The 22,143-nt window shown below is 41.6% G+C and overlaps 2 protein-coding genes across 2 annotated transcripts; one reads left to right on the top strand and one right to left on the bottom strand.

Annotated features, from left to right (window-relative positions):
• Nucleotides 1–12,826: 12,826 nt before the first annotated feature.
• LOC111888127 (uncharacterized) lies at nucleotides 12,827–15,210 on the top strand. The gene is made up of 5 exons (XM_023884256.3): nucleotides 12,827–13,271; nucleotides 13,664–13,749; nucleotides 13,837–14,142; nucleotides 14,228–14,311; nucleotides 14,560–15,210. The coding sequence occupies exons 1-5, from the start codon at nucleotides 12,924–12,926 to the stop codon at nucleotides 14,990–14,992; spliced, it is 1,257 nt and encodes a 418-aa protein (XP_023740024.1). The 5' UTR covers nucleotides 12,827–12,923; the 3' UTR covers nucleotides 14,993–15,210.
• Nucleotides 15,211–19,021: 3,811 nt separating this feature from the next.
• Nucleotides 19,022–21,656, bottom strand: LOC111888132 (phosphatidylinositol/phosphatidylcholine transfer protein SFH2). The gene is made up of 11 exons (XM_023884262.3): nucleotides 21,337–21,656; nucleotides 21,218–21,246; nucleotides 20,864–20,947; nucleotides 20,730–20,783; nucleotides 20,579–20,656; nucleotides 20,439–20,492; nucleotides 20,252–20,311; nucleotides 20,060–20,155; nucleotides 19,861–19,962; nucleotides 19,699–19,779; nucleotides 19,022–19,581 (listed from the first exon to the last, which is right to left on the bottom strand). The coding sequence occupies exons 1-11, from the start codon at nucleotides 21,389–21,391 to the stop codon at nucleotides 19,243–19,245; spliced, it is 1,032 nt and encodes a 343-aa protein (XP_023740030.1). The 5' UTR covers nucleotides 21,392–21,656; the 3' UTR covers nucleotides 19,022–19,242.
• Between the last annotated feature and the right edge of the window lie 487 nt (nucleotides 21,657–22,143).

The following is a 22,143-nucleotide window of genomic DNA, read 5'->3' as shown; positions in this document are numbered from 1 at the left end:
CGATGGAGGGGACAAGGTCCCAGTCAGTCAGCTTCAGACTTCGGTCCGATGGAGGGGGCAAGGCCCCAGTATGTACTTTATATGTTATTATATGGTATGTGGTAGTTTGGGGGAGCTCACTAAGCTTCGTGCTTACAGTTTCAGTTTTGGTTTCAGGTACTTCCGCAAGCAAAGGGAAGAGCTCGGGATGATGGCATCGCACACACCACAGCTTCAGTTTTATTCCTGGGAGTTGATTCAGTTTCTTGATCATGATATGTTTCAGTTATGATACAGTTTTCCTCGCAGTATATTTATTTTGGATGAGAAACATAGTGTGTGGTTTTATGATATGATACTCAGACTTATGGTTTTGGTTATATTGAAAAATGAAATTTTTGGGTCGTATTTTTGGGTCGTTTCAAGTTGGTATCAGAGCCTTGGTTTGAGGGATTCGAATACACTTCCGGGTGTATCTGAACTCAAACTAAGGGAAAATAAAAGGTTTTTAAAAAGAAAAATGTTTTCTAAAAGAATTTTAAAAGCACTTAGAAAGAAAGGAATTTTTTTTAAAACAAGATAAGGGTGTAGTGCATGCGATCAGCCGAGCTCAAGTAAGTACTCCCAAATTACCCATACAAGTTATTTGTTCAGTTTCAATTTTAGTAGAACAGCATGCTAGTATAGGACTAAGGATCTAGGAGGATGCCTTATGTGCCTGCTTTATGTGTTACAGCTTTATGAATATTGCATGCTAGTATTGAGTAGATAGCAGTAGGATAGCCTGTTTAGGTTATGCCTGATAGTATGAACTTAGCATTGTATGCTAGTACAGTTTCCTCGTTATGGGGATAGGATTGCTTGAGTAGTTTCTTGTGGTCGAATGCTGCTTGCTTTGTGCTTTGTGGGATTCTGAGTGATGGGAGTTAGCCATTAGGTGAATACGTCACACCACATGTGATCAGGGTTGAATAATCTCAGAGTGCTGGATTTGGCCCTACTGCACAGCTCTTGTTTGAGTCCAACCGTTGTAGGGACGAGTCTTTTACTTGAAGGATTATCTGAGCCTCCTCGCATTTGATGGTATTCAGGTGGTGGCTAATTAGCATTATAAGGAGGCCTTCAGCAGCTGAGGACTGGTTGAGTGGAGTCAGAGATTTCCCTAGGGCAAGCCTAGGATGAGAGTAGCGGAGATCAGCAGTAGTAGAAGTGACTTGGTGGAGTCAAGGCAGTTCTTGAGGAAAGTACGGATAGATGTGGAAGGTAGTATGGGCCCGTACTACTGAAAGCAGAGGATCCGTACTCGAATCAAGGAAGGCCGAGACAAGACCAGGAAACTAGTTGTAGCATCAATGATCCCTTGAGATATTTCAGTTTTCTGATATTGCTTTGGTGTGTTTCAGAATGGTGGTTTTGCGTCCGAGGACAGCAGCCGGCAGTGGAGGTGCTGGGGAGGGATCAAGATCAGGCTCGGGGGACGAGCGTATGGATGAGCAGACCCGAGAGTTTCTTTCTTCAGAGATTACTCGTATCATTATAGAGCAGACTCCTGTGATCTTCGGTTCGATCGAGGAGGGTATCCTAGAGCTAATGGATGAGAGATTGGGCACCTTCCGTGCCGAGGTGGCGGCCATGATGGGGTCGCGCACCCTTACATTCAGGGAGTTCAGGGCATGTGGAGCTCCGGACTATCATGGGGCGCGGGACCCCATAGCGAGTACTAGATGGTTGGCGGATGTGGCCAACGCTTTCCGCACTAGCAGGTGTCCCGAGGGGGACAAGGTCAGATTGGCGTCCTGTCTTCTGAAGGACAGGGCACAGGATTGGTGGGAGGAGGTCGGACATACCATTGGAGATGATGCAGCATTGGATGCCATGACCTGGTTTGACTTCTCTACCAGGTTCAGGGCGGAGTTTGCACAGGTTATTGAGGTGCAACAGTTAGCTAGGGAGTTTCAGGACCTCACCCAGACTACAGAGACAGTGGCGGAGATCACCGCCAAGTTCAGGGAGAGGGCTCTTCTCGTTCCTCAGTATGCAACTGATGAGGAGATGAAGAAGGCCCGTTATCATGAGATGTTGCGGAGCGATATCCGCCAGTTTGTGAGCCGGTCCAGCTGTAAAACGTTGGATGACATGATAGCTAGGGCTCGGGAGAGGGAGATTGATCTCGAGATGGAGAAGAAGAGGAAACCGGAGACGGTTTAGGGTACAGGCGGTTCGGGCAAAAAGCCCAGGGTTTCAGATCACAGGTCCAGGGGTCAGCCGAGCCACGGTCGATGTGGCAGGTGTGGGAAGATGCACGATGGGGTGTGCAAGGCAGGGAGTTCCGGCTGCTACAAGTGCGGTCGGATTAGGCATTTGAGTAGGGATTGTACGGCCCCTGCTACTGCCGTTGCAGCATCAGATCTGATTTGCTTTCAGTGCAATCAGAGGGGACATAAAAAGTCCCAGTGTCCGAGTTTAGCCGCAACAGGGAAGGTGGCTGCACCTGCCCCTGCTACCTTGAGGATTACAGATGGCCGGCAGGGCCGAGCCGAGACGCCAGTGGCGAAGAGTAGGGCGTTTCAGATGACAGCAGAGGAGGCGCGAGCGACTCCTGATGTGGTGACGGGTATGTATCTTCCCTTCATCTCTTTATTATTATTGATTGACTATTGCTTATGATTGTATGTTTTATTTAGGGTCGTTCTCTGTGAACGGCATTTCTGCTATGGTATTATTCGATTCGGGGTTACCCGATCATTCGTATCGCTTGCGCTTAGCAAGAGATTTAGTAGAGCTCCAGGGGAGCTGGATTGTCCATTAGAGGTTGAGATAGCAGATGATAGGACCGTGAGGGTCGGCAGAGTGCATAGAGGGTGTTCTCTTCAGTTGTTTGATGAGCAGTTTTCGGCGGACCTGGTTCCTATTCCCCTGCGAGGGAATAAGGTTATTGTGGGCATGGATTGGCTAAGCCCCAATGGGGTGGTGATTGATTGTGAGCTTCAGCTAGTGAGGGTTCGCACTCCCAGTGGGGGAGAGTTAGTGATTCAGGGCGAGAGGCCACAGCGCGGACCGACCTTTTGTTCCGCCGCAAGGGCGAGGCTCTATTTTCAGCAGGGTTGTGCTGGTTATGTAGCTTATGTCTTGGATGCCCGGGAGAAGGGAAAGACGACAGTTGATGATGTTCCTATAGTGCGAGACTTCCCGGATGTATTTCCCGAGGATCTACCGGGGATACCTCCTGAGAGGCAGGTTGAGTTTAGGATCGACCTGATTCCTGGTGCGGCTCCGATAGCCAAGGCACCGTATCGCCTAGCTCCCCCTGAGATGCAGGAGTTGTCTACGCAGCTGCAGGAGCTGCTAGACAAGGGTTTCATTCGGCCGAGCAGTTCGCCTTGGGGAGCGCCGATCCTGTTTGTGAGGAAGAAGGATGGGTCGCATCGTATTTGTATAGATTACCGGGAGTTGAATAAGGTAACGATGAAGAACCGTTACCCACTTCCGAGGATAGATGATTTGTTTGATCAGCTTCTGGGAGCGTCTTGGTTCTCCAAGATCGATCTTCGTTCCGGGTATCATCAGATGCGGGTTAGAGATGAGGATGTGTAGAAGACTGCTTTCAGGACCAGGTATGGTCATTATGAGTTTGTGGTGATGCCATTTGGGCTCACCAATGCTCCACCCACATTCATGGATCTCATGAATCGCGTGTGCAGGCCGATGCTGGATCAGTCAGTGATAGTATTCATAGATGATATCTTGGTGTATTCCAAGACGCAGGAGCAGCACGAGGAGCACCTGCGGGAAGTGTTGGAGGTTTTGAGGAGGGAGAGGCTTTTCGCAAAGTTCTCCAAGTGTGAGTTCTGGTTGCGCGAGGCGCAGTTCCTTGGTCACCTCGTCAAGCAGAAGGGTATTTTGGTAGATCCGGCCAAGATAGAGGCCGTGATGCAGTGGGAGGTCCCGAAGTCTCCATCTGAGATTCAGAGCTTCTTAGGGTTGGCAGGGTATTACCGGAGATTCATTTAGGATTTCTCCAAGATAGTGGTGCCGCTCACCCGATTGACCAAGAAGTCGGTGGTATTTCGTTGGGCGCCTGAGCAGCAGGCAGCGTTCGAGACCCTCAGACAGAGATTGTGCAAGGCTCCGATCCTTACCTTGCCAGAGGGAGTAGAGGACTTCGTAGTCTAATGTGATGCCTCGATCACAGGTATGGGAGCAGTGTTGATGCAGCGAGGCCATGTGATAGCTTACGCCTCGAGACAGTTGAAGCCTCACGAGGCTAATTATCCTACCCATGATTTAGAGCTGGGGGCGGTTGTGTTTGCCCTCAAGATTTAGAGACATTATCTTTATGGGGTCCGTTGTACTATATACACGGATCACAAGAGTTTGAGGTACCTTATGGATCAGCCGAGTTTGAACATGAGGCAGAGGAGATGGTTGGATGTGCTGAAGGATTATGACTGTGAGATCCTTTACCATCCAGGGAAGGCCAACGTGGTGGCCGACGCCCTAATCCACAAAGTGTCGGCAGCCCCTATCCGAGATTTGTGTTTGAGGATGACAGTGATCACTCCATTGTTGGAGCGGATCAAGGAGGCTCAGGTTGAGGGCCTCAAGGAGGAGAGGAAAAAGTGTGAGAGGATAGTGGGCCAAGTAGCCTCGTTTGATTATGACAGTCGGGGATTGTTGACGCTTCACGGGAGAGTGTGGGTACCGTACTGGGGTGGGGTACGACAGGTGTTGATGGATGAGGCTCATAAGTCTCGATTTTCGATCCACCCAGGGGCGACGAAGATGTATCGAGATCTTCGACCCGATTATTGGTGGCCCTGCATGAAGCGGGACGTCGCCTGGTATGTTGAGAGATGCCTGACCTGCAGGAAGGTCAAGGCGGAGCACCAGAGGCCTCACGGCAAGATGCAGCCGTTAGACATTCCAGTGTGGAAATGGGAGGACATCACCATGGATTTTGTCACCAAGCTTCCCAGGACCGCACGAGGAGTAGATTCGATATGGGTAGTAGTGGATCGGTTGACGAAGAGTGCTCATTTTATCCCGATCCAGGAGAGTATATCGGCAGAAAAGTTAGCCGACATCTATGTGCGAGAGATTGTGGCACGTCATGGAGTGCTGGTATCGGTGGTGTCAGACCAGGATGTCCGTTTTACATCCAGATTCTGGAAGCGGTTCCACGACAAGATGGGTACTCGTCTTCATTTTAGCACCGCTTTCCACCCTCAGACGGACGGGCAGAGCGAGAGGACGATTCAGACCCTCGAGGACATGCTCAGGGCATGTGTTTTAGATTTCGGGGGCAGTTGGGATACGTATCTTCCGTTAGCGGAATTTTCGTATAACAACAGTTATCATGCGAGCATTGATCGACCTCCCTTTGAGATGCTGTATGGGAGGAAGTGTAGGACCCCGATTTGTTGGGGCGAGGTCGGTCAGCGAGTCATCGGGAGCACAGAAGTGGTGCTCAAGACGACCGAGTTGATCCAGCAGGTTCGTAGTAGACTGCAGACTGCGCAGAGTCGGCAGAAGAGCTACGCCGACAGGAGGCGTTCAGACTTGGAGTTTCGGGTGGGTGATATGGTCCTTCTGAAGGTCTCACCTTGGAAGGGTGTCATCAGGTTCCGGAAGAGGGGCAAGTTGGGTCCCAGGTTTATTGGTCCTTTCAGGGTTTTGGCCCGGGTGGGTCGGGTTGCTTATCGGTTGGATCTTCCTGAGGAGATTAGTCAGATCCACGACACTTTCCATGTGTCTCAGCTGAGGAAGTGTTTGGTGGATGAGTCAGCAGTCTTTCCCCTAGAGGATATTCAGGTTGATAGCAACCTGAATTATATTGAGAGGCCGGTCGCGATTCTGGATCGGAAGATAAAGACCTTGAGGAACAAGGAAATTCAGTTATTGAAGGTGCAGTGGCAACACCGGAAGGGGTCTGAATGGACATGGGAGGCTGAGGAGGAGATGAGAGAGCACTACCCGGAGATATTTGCAGATTCAGCAGTAGCAGACTTCGAGGACGAAGTCTGAGACAAGTGGGGGAGAATTGTAACGACCCGTCTCCGGTATGATGATTCCATAGTATTTAATTAGAAGTTTGCAAGAGGGACTCGGTGAGTTCATAGCCTGACTCGCCGAGTAGGAACGGGTTTTCGAGCACGTGTTAGTCGGCGACTCGGCGAGTCCATATTCGGGACTCGGCGAGTCTGCCTGCCTGGAAGAAACCCTAAATCCCCGGGTTGCTCACTATTTAAACCACCTTATAGCCCCCAATCTCGCCTCCTTCACCCTCAGAGAGCTGTGAGAAAACCCTAATCCATCCTTGAGTGATCTAAGTGTTCTTGTGTGAATTTTGAAGGCTTGAAGAAGAGGAAGAAGAAAGGAGCAAGGAAAGGAAGTGTAGAGCAAAGATCCAAGGGCAACCCAGAGTTCATTGAGGTATTATTCGGATTTCCTCCCCTTTTATGCTTTAAACCTCCATTAGAACTCTTCTAGAGCTAGTTTGATGCTTTTCTCAAGCCTTATGATTGTATGGATGCCTTAGTAGATCGAGATATCCTTTGATCTGTTCATTTAGGAGTTGTAGAGCCCGGATCTATTGACTTTTTGAAGATACTTTGCATGAAAACCCTAGATCTAGCCTTTATTATGCTTTTTGAGCCATTTTATCTTCATGGATGCATATGGACACGTAAAGATAGAATCTTTACGTGCTAATCGAGTTAAGGGAGTCCAGATCTATAAGTTTTATACACTGGATTCAAGCAGAATCGAGTTTGGAGTTGCTGCATGCAAGCGACTCGGCGAGTCGGAAGAATGACTCGGCGAATCAAGTCGCGAGTCCCCGATTTTTCCCTTTTTGAGTGATGCCGAGTGGTACCAGTGAGTGGTAGAGTGGACTCAGCGAGTTTGAGGTCAGACTCAGTAATGGAGGGACACGGCGAGTTTTTCATACAACTCGGCGAGTCCAAGGCAATCTTCTTAGCTCGAAGAACAACTCGTCGAGTTGTTCATACGACTCGGCGAGTCGGATGCAGATTGCCTGAGTTTTGATTCGAAAGGGAACTCGTCGAGTTGATGCCATACTCGACGAGTAGCAGCGAGCAGGGGTGAGAAATGAGAATAGGGACTCGGCGAGTTGGCGGCCCAACTCGGCGAGTCAGGTCAACTGTGGGTTGACTTTGACCAGGAGAGTTAACTTTGATTAGGAGAGTTGACTTTGACCAAGGGTAAAAGAGTCATTTTACCCCAGTACAATGATTAGCATTTGATTGAGTGTGTTATGGATTTGTAGCCGGGGAGATACCGGAGCAGTAGCAGTTAGCTTCCAGAGCCATACACACAGCAGCCAGTTCACGAGGTGAGTTTCCTTCCAGTAGGAACAGGGTCTAAGGCCACAATGCCGACCCGTTCAGTTAGCAGTAGTTTCAGGACTCCGGTCCAATGCAATAGTTAGTATGTTTGACACTTTCGTGGCTCAGACAGGATGTATGTGTTTATGCTAGTTGACATGTTATGCTATGCTATGTTCAGTCAGTCAGCTTCGGACTTCGGTCCGATGGAGGGGACAAGGTCCCAGTCAGTTAGCTTCGGACTTCGGTCCGATGGAGGGGACAAGGTCCCAGTCAGTTAGCTTCGGACTTCGGTCCGATGGAGGGGACAAGGTCCCAGTCAGTCAGCTTCGGACTTCGGTCCGATGGAGGGGAAAAGGGTCCCAGTCAGTTAGCTTCAGACTTTGGTCCGATGGAGGGGACAAGGTCCCAGTCAGTCAGCTTCGGACTTCGGTCCGATGGAGGGGGCAAGGCCCCAGTATGTGCTTTATATGTTATTATATGGTATGTGGTAGTTTGGGGGAGCTCACTAAGCTTCGTGCTTACAGTTTCAGTTTTGGTTTCAGGTACTTCCGCAAGCAAAGGGAAGAGCTCGGGATGATGGCATCGCACACACCACAGCTTCAGTTTTATTCCTGGGAGTTGATTCAGTTTCTTGATCATGATATGTTTCAGTTATGATACAGTTTTCCTCGCAGTATATTTATTTTGGATGAGAAACATAGTGTGTGGTTTTATGATATGATACTCAGACTTATGGTTTTGGTTATATTGAAAAATGAAATTTTTGGGTCGTATTTTTGGGTCGTTTCAAGTTGGTATCAGAGCCTTGGTTTGAGGGATTCGAATACACTTCCGGGTGTATCTGAACTCAAACTAAGGGAAAATAAAAGGTTTTTAAAAAGAAAAATGTTTTCTAAAAGAATTTTAAAAGCACTTAGAAAGAAAGGAATTTTTTTTAAAACAAGATAAGGGTGTGGTGCATGCGATCAACCGAGCTCAAGTAAGTACTCCCAAATTACCCATACAAGTTATTTGTTCAGTTTCAATTTCAGTAGAACAGCATGCTAGTATAGGACTAAGGATCTAGGAGGATGCCTTATTTGCATGCTTTATGTGTTACAACTTTATGAATATTGCATGCTAGTATTGAGTAGATAGCAGTAGGATAGCCTGTTTAGGTTATGCCTGATAGTATGAACTTAGCATTGTATGCTAGTACAGTTTCCTCGTTATGGGGATAGGATTGCTTGAGTAGTTTCTTGTGGTCGAATGCTGCTTGCTTTGTGCTTTGTGGGATTCTGAGTGATGGGAGTTAGCCATTAGGTGAATACGTCACACCACATGTGATCAGGGTTGAATAATCTCAGAGTGCTGGATTTGGCCCTACTGCACAGCTCTTGTTTGAGTCCAACCGTTGTAGGGACGAGTCTTTTACTTGAAGGATTATCTGAGCCTCCTCGCATTTGATGGTATTCAGGTGGTGGCTAATTAGCATTATAAGGAGGCCTTCAGCAGCTGAGGACTGGTTGAGTGGAGTCAGAGATTTCCCTAGGGCAAGCCTAGGATGAGAGTAGCGGAGATCAGCAGTAGTAGAAGTGACTTGGTGGAGTCAAGGCAGTTCTTGAGGAAAGTACGGATAGATGTGGAAGGTAGTATGGGCCCGTACTACTGAAAGCAGAGGATCCGTACTCGAATCAAGGAAGGCCGAGACAAGACCAGGAAACTAGTTGTAGCATCAATGATCCCTTGAGATATTTCAGTTTTCTGATATTGCTTTGGTGTGTTTCAGAATGGTGGTTTTGCGTCCGAGGACAGCAGCCGGCAGTGGAGGTGCTGGGGAGGGATCAAGATCAGGCTCGGGGGACGAGCGTATGGATGAGCAGACCCGAGAGTTTCTTTCTTCAGAGATTACTCGTATCATTATAGAGCAGACTCCTGTGATCTTCGGTTCGATCGAGGAGGGTATCCTAGAGCTGATGGATGAGAGATTGGGCACCTTCCGTGCCGAGGTGGCGGCCATGATGGGGTCGCGCACCCTTACATTCAGGGAGTTCAGGGCATGTGGAGCTCCGGACTATCATGGGGCGCGGGACCCCATAGCGAGTACTAGATGGTTGGCGGATGTGGCCAACGCTTTCCGCACTAGCAGGTGTCCCGAGGGGGACAAGGTCAGATTGGCGTCCTGTCTTCTGAAGGACAGGGCACAGGATTGGTGGGAGGAGGTCGGACATACCATTGGAGATGATGCAGCATTGGATGCCATGACCTGGTTTGACTTCTCTACCAGGTTCAGGGCGGAGTTTGCACAGGTTATTGAGGTGCAACAGTTAGCTAGGGAGTTTCAGGACCTCACCCAGACTACAGAGACAGTGGCGGAGATCACCGCCAAGTTCAGGGAGAGGGCTCTTCTCGTTCCTCAGTATGCAGCTGATGAGGAGATGAAGAAGGCCCGTTATCATGAGATGTTGCGGAGCGATATCCGCCAGTTTGTGAGCCGGTCCAGCTGTAAAACGTTGGATGACATGATAGCTAGGGCTCGGGAGAGGGAGATTGATCTCGAGATGGAGAAGAAGAGGAAACCGGAGACGGTTTAGGGTACAGGCGGTTCGGGCAAAAAGCCCAGGGTTTCAGATCACAGGTCCAGGGGTCAGCCGAGCCACGGTCGATGTGGCAGGTGTGGGAAGATGCACGATGGGGTGTGCAAGGCAGGGAGTTCCGGCTGCTACAAGTGCGGTCGGATTGGGCATTTGAGTAGGGATTGTACGGCCCCTGCTACTGCCGTTACAGCATCAGATCTGATTTGCTTTCAGTGCAATCAGAGGGGACATAAAAAGTCCCAGTGTCCGAGTTTAGCCGCAACAGGGAAGGTGGCTGCACCTGCCCCTGCTACCTTGAGGATTACAGATGGCCGGCAGGGCCGAGCCGAGACGCCAGTGGCGAAGAGTAGGGCGTTTCAGATGACAGCAGAGGAGGCGCGAGCGACTCCTGATGTGGTGACGGGTATGTATCTTCCCTTCATCTCTTTATTATTATTGATTGACTATTGCTTATGATTGTATGTTTTATTTAGGGTCGTTCTCTGTGAACGACATTTCTGCTATGGTATTATTCGATTCGGGGGCTACCCGATCATTCGTATCGCTTGCGCTTAGCAAGAGATTTAGTAGAGCTCCAGGGGAGCTGGATTGTCCATTAGAGGTTGAGATAGCAGATGATAGGACCGTGAGGGTCGGCAGAGTGCATAGAGGGTGTTCTCTTCAGTTGTTTGATGAGCAGTTTTCGGTGGACCTGGTTCCTATTCCCCTGCGAGGGAATAAGGTTATTGTGGGCATGGATTGGCTAAGCCCCAATGGGGCGGTGATTGATTGTGAGCTTCAGCTAGTGAGGGTTCGCACTCCCAGTGGGGGAGAGTTAGTGATTCAGGGCGAGAGGCCACAGCGCGGACCGACCTTTTGTTTTGCCGCAAGGGCGAGGCTCTATTTTCAGCAGGGTTGCGCTGGTTATGTAGCTTATGTCTTGGATGCCCGGGAGAAGAGCAAGACGACAGTTGATGCTGTTCCTATAGTGCGAGACTTCCCGGATGTATTTCCCGAGGATCTACCGGATGTATTTCCCGAGACGACACTTTCTTTCACCCGTTCGTTTAAAAATAATATTAAAATAATCAAACGAACTTTAAATTTCTTAAAAATAAGAAATGATGACATTAACTTATGATACGAAGTGGTTGACTTTTAGGGTTTGACCGAATGGAAATTTCGGGTTGTCACAGTGTTTGGGACATGCATTGGACATGTATATCCAAAAAGCCACAATTTTTATGATGTTTTGAAGTAAATAAGACACCAAGGAGGATTTCGTTGCTTGGCCAAAAAGGGATTAACAATTTCATTAAGAACTTCTGATCAGAGTGTTCTCATGACGTGAGCACATGGTGTCACGATGTGATGATGGTATTCCTCAACTATTTTAACTTATTAGGTCATGACGTGACCATTAGGGGTCACAACGTGATTAGTGGATTGTAGGACTTTCAAGTGTGGATTGATCTTGAATTTGACCAAGTTTGACTTAAGGATATTTTAGGTATTTTGAGTTGTATTTGAGATTGGTCACTATTTGATAAATAGGTGACCGGTAGAGCGATCTTTTCAAACTGAGAGGTGAGTTTTCCTCACTGTACTTGTGGATCGAATGCACCAATATCGACCCACTAGATTATGTATTCGAGTATATAGGATGATGTTGTGTTGGTTATATGATACATTTGTAGATTTGTATGATTACCTATATTTGCTTGATATGTGTTTATTTTTATCTGTTGTATATGTTGACATATTATGGTTGGGTTGAGGCGGTCCTACTTTTTTGGTGAAGGCTAAGACACTAGGGGTGGTCCGCATAGACTGTAGGCCGTCCGAGGCGGTCCAGTCAGGCTGAAGGCCCGGAGAGCGGTTTAGATAAGTTGTAGGCCCTACGAGGCGGTCCATTCAGGCTGAAAGCTCATATTTGCTTGTTGTTGTTTGTTATGTTGTATGGTGGTACTTTGGGGGAACTTACTAAGCTTTGGCTTATGGTTTCAGTTTATTGTTTCAGGTACTTTAGAGGATCGTGGGAAAGCGAAAGTGTGATCATGCACATCTTCCTTTTTTTATGACAATGGATCTTGGGATACTCTGATTATGATTATACTTTTGAACAATGGCCTTTTTGTAAACGCTTTATGGTTAATGAGTTGTTTTTGAAAAAAAATAAATTTCTATGATTTTTACGATGTTACACAATAACTTAATATATCTCTCACTCTTGTTTCTTTATAAGTTTTCTAATTAAAAACTAAATATATTAAAAATACATTTTAATGTCAATAACTCAATATATCTCTCTCTTATTTCTTTAAAAGTTTTCTTATTAAATATCAAATATATTTAAAATAAATATTAATGTCAATATCTCAATATATTTCTCTGCTTCTTTATAAGTTCTCTTATATTAAATATAAAATATGTTAAAAATAAAATTTAATTTCATTAACTCAATATATCTCTCATTCTTATTTCTTTATAAATTTTCTTATTAAATATCAAATATATTAAAAATAAATTTTAATGTCAATAACTCAATATATCTCTCACTCTTTATAATTTCTTTTATTAAATAATCTCTCCATCCTAAAATTATTATCCACATACAAAAAATACACAGATTAATAAAAATATTAATTATCATTAACTTTATTAAATAAAATGGTAATTGTACTATTTTATTGCATTTAATTCCATGATAGTTGTATTTAATATTATGACAATTTAAATGATAATGAGGAGTATTTTAGTAAAAATGATATTTATTTTTAAAAATAAATTATTATTTTAGGAAAAAAACTAGTAATACTAGATAGAAGAAGGTATCAAATATGTTAAAAATAAATTTTAATATCCATAACTCAATAAGTTTTCTTATTAAATATCAAATATATTAAAAATAAATTTTAATGTCAATATCTCAATATATCTCTCACTTTTGTTTTTTACTCGACAATGCCAGAGTGGAACACTCAGCACTAAGCCACTAACACCGATTGATTTTCTTTGAGGAATTTCGTCGAGCACTTTGATGGCGAGTAACAGAGACGAGCCTCTTTCGTACTTGAACGCACCAACATCGTCTTCGGTGGGTGTGTCTGAGGGAGACAGTTCACAGATTGGCAGTGCTTCTGGAAGTTTTCAGAACGAGGGATTCCTGGGCGCCTTTGACGGCGGTGATGAAGACTTCGGATTTTCTCGATCTGAGTTCCGGCAGAGTCTTCTTGTAGGAACTGTTAAGTACTACGAACGGCATGTATTTTTGTGCTACAAGAAACCGCAAGTATGGCCTCCCCGCATCGAAGCCACTGAGTTTGATCGGTTGCCTAGGCTTTTGTCCGCCGCTCTAGCATCCAGGAAGTGTGACATGAAGAGACAGGTCGGTTTCCAGGGTTCACTTTACTGATCTATCTGTATCTTAGGGTTTCGCTCTCTGTTAACTTCGTTGCTATGATTAATGGCGTCCAGTTGCAACCATCGGTACAATCAATCAATTGCTATCTGTCATTTTATGTTGCAATTGATTCTGAATGTCACCGAGAGTTTCTTGAACAGTGAATACTGTTCACCAGATGCAGTGCTAGATTTTTTTCTGCTAAATGTAGCTGGTAATCAGTTATAAGCATACTTAATGATTGAATTTGATTTGGTGATTTTACTTTCAAGTTTGTTATGCATTTAGGGTTGTAAAGAAAGCGTTTCCATGGTTATGTGGAGTCATAGTGATGACTGTTTATTTGTTCAACCTCGTCTCTCACTCATATTTCACAGACTCGTCTAACTATATGCGAGGGACATGATGGAACCGAGACATCAAATGGAGATGTATTAATCTTCCCTGACATGATCAGATACAGGTGATTTCATAACCTCCATTTCTTCACTACAAAAGATCATCAAAGTTATAACATTAAGTGATGAGTGATGAATTGAACAAAATGCAGGAGACTAACACATTTCGATGTTGACACATTTGTTGAAGAAGTTCTTGTAAAAGATGGTGAATGGCTTCCTGGAAGCCCTGAACCACTTCGAGGATCATACATTTTTGTATGTGCTCATGGTGCAAGGGACAAAAGATGTGGTGTTTGTGGGCCTGCACTTGTTTCTAGATTTAAGGATGAGATAGAATCGCGTGGTGATCAGGGTAAAGTGTCTGTTCGCCCTTGTTCACACATTGGGGGCCACAAATATGCAGGAAATGTCATCATATTTGGTTCAAATAACCATGGGAAAGTCACAGGTCATTGGTAAGTATGCCTAATGCCTATGTTTCTTCTTTTCTATGTTGAAAAATCTAAAATTGTTATTACTTATGAGTTGCATCTTTCACAGGTATGGATATGTTATGCCTGATGATGTTCCCACATTACTTGAACAACACATTGAGAAAGGTGAAATTGTAGACTCTCTTTGGAGGTAATTATGCCATATCTTGAGTTGTTTTCTGGAATGTTGGGGTAAAATGGTCATTTTAGTTTTATATAGATGGTCACAAGTGGACAAAGACAAAACCATAGCCAAGGGACAATGAAAATGTGATGACCATGTGAAGCTAGACATATCTGGATCACTGTTTATAAACTTTCTCATAAATAGCCAAAATGATGTGAAAAGACAAAACATTTTCTACTTAATGATTAGGGTTTTGTTTTTTTATGAATCAGGGGACAGATGGGTTTATCAGAAGAAGAGCAAATGAAAGCTCAAGAACAAAGGGTAATAGCAAACGGTGGTGGCAACATGGAAAGAAGCCTAAAAGGTGCCGCCACTGCCACCGCCAGTGATGAATCGAAGGTGGAGGATGGTGGTTGTTGCCAGGAAAACGGAAGCTCCGGTGGTTGTTGCCGGAGTTCTAACTCACCGGAAAATGTGGTGGATTTTAATCTTGAGAAAAGAAAAGGAATCAAGAATCCGATTTCCATCAACATTGGTAACAAAGGAGGTTCTAGTAGTAGTGGTACTACACCACATAAGGTATGCAGTATGCCAACATGGCTTGAGACATGGGAGAGTGAAGATGTGTATGCAGCTTTGGCTCTTATTGGTGCTGCTGTCTCTGTTGCTGTTGCCTATAACTGTTACAGACAGTTGGGATAAAAAGGTAATTGGAATTTGTAGTTTTGATGTGTGTTTGTGAAATATATAATTGAATATGAGTGGTAGGTATCAAGGGTAGTAGTAATCTGTAAACGTATGATTGAGAATCAGGTGTTTTGTTCTTGATTCTTTTGCTGGTTTTGTGCCCTAGATTTTGTACACAACTTTGCATTGGTTTTGATTTGCAATATGAATAAACCTTGCTTGCATTGTATGTATTTGAACTATATGGAATGGATGCTTTCATGTTGATTAATCGGAGTGTGAGGGGTGTTTGGTTTGTAGAATCCTTTTGGAAGAATGTAAAATGTTATGGTAACTCGGGTGCACTCCACTTGATGTTGGAGAAATATTTTGTACATGTAGAAACTAAATATTAGTTACTGTAGATTGGAGTTAGTTACGGTAAACAAAATATTAGTATGTATTTGCAGTGTAATCATGAAACTAAATGCCTTAATATGACATTATGACCCCCGGTTATGAAGAATATTTTTGAACTCCGTAATTTATGATGATTACAATGGTAATTTATGATGATTACAAGGACATTAGTTTCAAAATCGGACAATATTTAGGGCATTATCAACCCTACTTATAACTCTGAATAATTATATTTATTGAGTAAATGATTTCCAACCCAATTCTATTCTATTTTTAACTTTAAATATAGTGTTATGAGTAGTATTACTCACATTTGGAGTAAGAAAACTCATTTATACTATAGATCTTGTTTTCACTTGTGATATTTTACTCTTCAAAGTTTGAGTTTGTATATATATAGTTTATTTACATTGTTATATTTTATAGAAAAAACTCCATAAATGGTCCTTGTGGTTTCATGAAATCTGAAGTTTTGTCCCTAAGTTTCAAAAACCTCACGGATGGTCCCCGTGGTTTCAAAACCTTTAATGTTCAATCCTTATGCCTCACTCCGTTACCATTTAGCCATTAACTTTTAGTATAATATTACAAGGGTAATTTTGTCATTTCAATTGTAACCTTCAGTCTTTAAAATAAAGAGTGCATGCCCGATTTTTTTGGGAAAACCCTTTACCTGCGATCGTCTTCTCTTTTCTCTCTTCCACTGTTCGTCGAATTTTCACCCTCGAGAAGATCCAAGCGATTTGCATCCAAAGATAGTGACTTGTAGATGTGGGAATGAAGCAACGAAGGTCACTTCATGGAGGAATCGTAACCATGAAAGGCAATTTTGGAGCTGTTCAAGATGTGGATTCCTTTGATGGGCCGACCCTTCGATGTTTCTAGGACATTGGTGGTGATTCCAGGTTTGATAAGATTAATGAATCGATGTGAATTCATGAAAATTTTAACATAAACCTTTGTTTTAAACACATGACCCACCCTAGATGGTTTTACATGAACCTCCTCCCATGTGAGCATGTAGTTAACTTACTTAACTCCTTAAGCATTATCTTCCTATCGTCTTCATGAAATCCTACAAACCGATAATCATCAGTAGCAATAACTTCCAACTCTTTATCAACCATGTCATTCCCTGCAAACCAGTAATCACATGTTGTATGATTACTTAAAATTTCATGTTCATCTACATCAACAACACTACATTGTAGTCATTGTCATCTGAATCATCTACACCACCCTCAGAACCATCTCCACTCTTAGAATAGAAAGCCTCTCCACTATCATCACTCACCATACCCTCTAGAATATCCATTCCTGGTTGAGGTTCATAATCTTTTTTGACATTATACTCAGCAAAAAGTGAATAATCCTCTAAGAATGGTTTAAATTCATCAACTCTTGTAGTATGGGCTCCATCATCAGCTTGATAACTTGGTTCCTCTACATCTTAGAGGTTGCATTCAACATGGTAACTTCCCACTAGTTCTTCAGTTTCAACTTCAGGATTGATCACTTCCTCTTGAGTTTTAATTCCATGATTAATCACTTCCTCTTGAGTTTCAATTTCATGATTCACCACATCAATGACATTACTTTTTGGCTAACCTATGATCTTATATATGACACAATAGTCTTTGAGTAATCATGCCCTTCATCCATATCTAATACTTGTGACTGCTCAAAAACAGAGTTCACATGCTGTTTTAAATCAAGCTTTCTACTACATGGTCCTACTTCTCTCATACAAGGTTTCTTTCTATTTATTTCAGGTGACACTCTCAGGTTCTAACTCCTCAATAGTAACTTTAGAATGAGACTTAAAATAGGTAGGTACCTTAGTCTGACCATTTTCAGTACACACCCTTATAAGTATGTTTTTAGGGACATACAAAACCATTTTAAGTATATCGTGGTCATTACCTAAAGGCATTACGCCATGGTCTAAGGGGTATTCAGGGATACATAAATGGTAGTAAAGGGTCTGCTCAATTTTGTACCCTAATTCTCGAACCATGTCATCAAGTTCATGAACTGAAAATAAATCAGTGTCAACATCATCTATGTATGCTATGTTACCATCAATGTATTTCCTTCCAGGTGCCTTGGTGAAGATACCACTGTAGTATATCTTTAATGTGAAATAGTTGTCATATCCTTCTGGAAACACAAAAAAATAAAAATAAATAAAGGGTAAAGTGAATGATTTCTCTTCATGAACACAATCAACGAAAAACATAAGTTTTATGTAGGATCATATCATATCATTTTGGCAAGTCCTTCAAAGTCAAATATTCTCCTCGCAAACATCATATTGACAGAACCATTGTGATTCCTTCTACTTAAACCCTAAATCTTAATTTCTATTTTTGCTACCCTAAATCCTAATTTATATTCTTGCTTGTGCGATGAAAATGGTGTGATGAACTGAAGTGAAGCTAGTTATGTTCTTGGGAGAAGGACGAGTTGTGGAGTTGACATGCAAACAATTGCTACTGAACATAATCATTTCCCTCTTAAAGAGTGAAGGTTACAAGTGAAATGACAAAATTACCCCTGCAATATTATATTAAAAATTGAGTTAACGGCTAAATGGTAACGAAGTGAGGTATAAGGACTGTACATTAAAAGTTTTGAAACCAAAGGGATCAACTGTGAGTTTTTTGAAACTTAAGGAAAAAACTTCATATTTCATGAAACCACAGGGACCATTTATGAAGTTTTTTCCTTTTTATATTTGAAATTACTTCAAATGGTTGGTTATATTTATTTAACTATATAAATTTTAGAGTTATTATAATAAAAAGTTTTTTGTCAAATTTGTAAAAACTTGTAAATTGAAGGGGTATTTATAAAATCTAAAAAAGTTCAAGAAAAAAAATATATTTGAAATATTCAATATTTTTTGTGTGTGTGTGTGTTAAAAACGGAATGGAAAATAAAATACAGCTAGAGATTAATCACTATTAGCTCTGGTTTTTATTTTAGGGTTTAGGTCATTTTTGGTCACTTAACTTTTGGTTTTGTTCTCATTTGGTCACTTAACTATTTTTAAGTTTTAAAAGGTCATAAAACTTTTGACTTTACGCTCATTTAGTCATTTAACTTTTGGTTTGGTCACTTAACTTTTAGATTTGTGCTCATTTAGTCATCAAACTTTTAAAAATGTGCTCATTTAGTCACTAAACATTTGAAAAAGTTTAAAAGTTTAGTGACTAAATGGACACAATTTTAAAAGTTAGGTGACTAAATGTGACCAAACCACAAGTTAAGTGACTAAATGAACACAAAGCCAAAGTTTCATGACCTTTTATAACTTAAAAAAGAGTTAAGTGACCAAATGAGCACAAAAACAAAAATTAAGTGACCAAAAATAACCTAAACCATTTATTTTAAAGGTAGAATAGTGATAGACTATGGTTGGCAGGTTTTAGGTTTTAGGTTTATGAATTTATGATTTATTAAAAGACAATCATGCGAGTATTTACTTTTTTGACATGTAAGTCTCACAATTATCGTCATTTAGCCACAAATGTCTAATTGTACTAAATACACCATTAAAGTCACGATAACAAACTAGCTACAACCGAAACAACAGCAAAATTGATTTGAATGATTTTACATTATATGAGACTGCAATGGACATGATAAAAATTCATGCTTTATTGTGTGTGCTTCATCAACTTATATTCGAATTTTAAGGTCAAAAACACTATTTTTCTCGTTTCGTTTCAAGGGAGTGTGAAACGCGTTTATAAAAATTACAACATAACATAACGTTATAAGATATATCTATATATATATAATTATCATACACAATTGAATAATTATCAATTGCGAGTTCCAACATTTGTTTCTTCTCCCTTTTAATGTTGTTCACCATTTATCTTACCCTTGTGATCATGTTCATCATCAGCAAACCCATTTTGGTTCTCTATCTTATGAAACTCAGTTTCTATCGTTTGAACAATCTTACAGTCCATTAGATCAGGTTCAGGGAACCCCACATGAAAAGATCCTTGCTTGAGTGGGGCCCGCGGTTTTACACCAGCAGCTTGTTGGTTTATGTAGTTATACAGCTGCTGGTGGAACCCATGGTCCAATGAGAAACAAGAATCATCATCACCACTGTTGTTTCTTGCAAGCTTTGATGATCCAGACCCTTGTCTTCTACAAAAATGGGGTAGAGATTCGTAATCCATTATCTGCTCATTTCAAGTAAAATATATAACATCAGGGACTCATTCCAACATGGAAATGGAATGTAATGATCTATTCCATTCCATTCATTCCATCATAACAAACAGACACGCTTAAAGTACCTTCAAGAGTTCATCTTTCCCACAACCCGAAAGCACCTGGACCTTCTTTCTTGTTCTTTCTTGCAGGAGTGGCTTCACAACCTGCAAAGATTCAAACTTTATGATTCGGGTGTAGAAAAGAATCTTAAAATCTTTCATCAAAAGTGAAGAGAAATGACAAACCTTCCAGCAAGCTGAAAATACATATGGTGCATTCACTATATAGTAAGTATCTGTCTTCTCTGGGTAGTTTAAGTCATCGATGCTAGATATAACAGTTAATAACTGCAACAAATTTGATGAAAATGTATTAACATAAGATTTATAATTAGTTTCATAAACTAACTACTGGATTACTGATTTGATAGAGTAAGTAGCGTACCTTGATTTGATTGAGATGGGAAAGTTTGAGCCCAGTCATATCAAGAACCTTGACACATGTGCTTATGTGTCGTTCAAAATTTTTTGTTGCAGATGGCTAAAATGTAAGGGGAGTTGCTTAATGCTTATTTGAAAAGATGATGGAAAATTTATGTGGTTGAAACTTGAAAGTATTATTGTGATATGAACTTACCAAAATTATGCGGTCTCTGTATTCGTTTATCTGGATGTGTGATTGAACATAGCAATGAATCTAGAATAGAAGAGAAAAATACCATGAAACATAAGGGTATCTGGATGTGAACTTTTGTAGTGCTAATTACAATTTGAAGAATCAGAATCAGAATCATAATCGGAATCAGAAGATATGGAATGCTTACAGATGCTTTGTCATATGTGCTAAGCCCTACACCAACAGCAATAACAGGTCGCCCCTGGATAGTTTATCAAGAAACCAGAGAACCATGAATATGGAAGCAAATGAAACCAGAATAGTATTAGTTGGGTGAAAAACGCATACATCTTTTGTGTAACCTGACATGCCTATAAGCTGGGATTCACGCACTGATCTGTAAAGCTCAACAGGGACGATTGGTTTCTGGGTTTATAAGCAGAAAGTTAGCAATGATGATTACCTGAAAAACTGTAAATATTTCATGAACAAAACTCACCGACAATATTTTGTCGATCTGGTTTTCAATCCTCCAATTTAGACAATCGACAAGCTGAAACGCTAAGATGCATCAGCAGGCATGTAATGTGATAATGAGTTTTAAGTTTCAACGAGAATGAGTTTGATTTTAACCATTTTATGAGCTTTGGAGATGTTTCCGTCTCGTGCTTTAAGAAACCGAACAATAGTCTCAGTTGGATATCCTTGATGCAAATTCTGGAAATGAAGATCGAATTAGAGCAGTAATTATAATTAATTTAACAGAGACCATACGAATTTGAAGTTTATACACGCTTTGCTGTATTGAGATTTGAAGAAAATGGTTCGTTTGACGAAAAGATTCAAACGCTGACTTCGATTTGAATTTAGCGATTCAGATCAGGAAAAATGATCGAGAATTATAAAAGGGGATCGCGGTTGAGTCGGTAAATATTAGAAACTATACTAACAACAGATCCAAACAGCTAAGTAGAGCAGAAATCGAACCTCGTATATGATCTTGATAGGCTCGTCAACTGCGGAAACAAATTAGAGTGTGAATCACCGGAAAAAATCAAATCAAAGAGAAATGTGAGGGTTTTAGAAAGAGAGAGAGAAACACTAACATGCTTCTATCAGATTCTGGAATTGCTTTATCATATCCTGGGTTATGATCACCATTTTCCTCTTTCTGCGACAATCAATCTGCTCTTAAGAAACCAAACCCAGTTTACCAAACTTCAATTTTCATAAATTTGTTCTAACCATTCATCCACCTGAGAGAGAGAGAGAGAGAGAGAGAGAGAGAGAGAGAGTATGTGGGCGTGAGTCGTGACTATGAAGAGCAGGGAAGTAGTTGGCATGCGTTCGCACATATACTTATGAAATTAATGGCGGAAAATTGAAGCTTTTTAACGTTAAAAATGCTGCTATTTTTCTTGAGAATTTGTTTAGGCAAGAGTTTGGTGCATTTTTTTTTTGTCAAAGCTAAAGGGTGACATATACCAGATGTCATTTTTATATTTTTTTATATTTTTTCTACGAACTAGGGTGTAAGCAGTGATTTTATTTTTACCTATAAACTTTTTTTTTTTTTTTTATTTTTTTTTTTAATTTCAATAAAAAAATAAGAACTTTTTTTTAATAAAAACCATATTAAAATTACAAATAACATAAAATTAAAAATTACATTTTAGAAATCCTAAAAATTGAAAATAACATGAAATTAAAATTACATTAAAAATTTAAAAAAACCATGACGTGAAAAATTAAAAAAACCTAAAAAAAAACATAACATCGAAATTTCATTTGCATTTTAGATTATGAAATTTCATTTGCATTTTAGATTATGTTGTTCACGAATCGACACCTTCACCACTTTAGCCGTCTCCAGATATTTGGGTCGAGATGTCTCATATCTTGCATTAATAATG

Source organism: Lactuca sativa, chromosome 9 (assembly GCF_002870075.4).
Source record: "Lactuca sativa cultivar Salinas chromosome 9, Lsat_Salinas_v11, whole genome shotgun sequence".
In the NCBI taxonomy this organism is placed as follows: Eukaryota; Viridiplantae; Streptophyta; class Magnoliopsida; order Asterales; family Asteraceae; genus Lactuca; species Lactuca sativa.
Note: the sequence above shows the minus strand (reverse complement) of the source record. Positions and strands in the feature narration are given on the sequence as shown.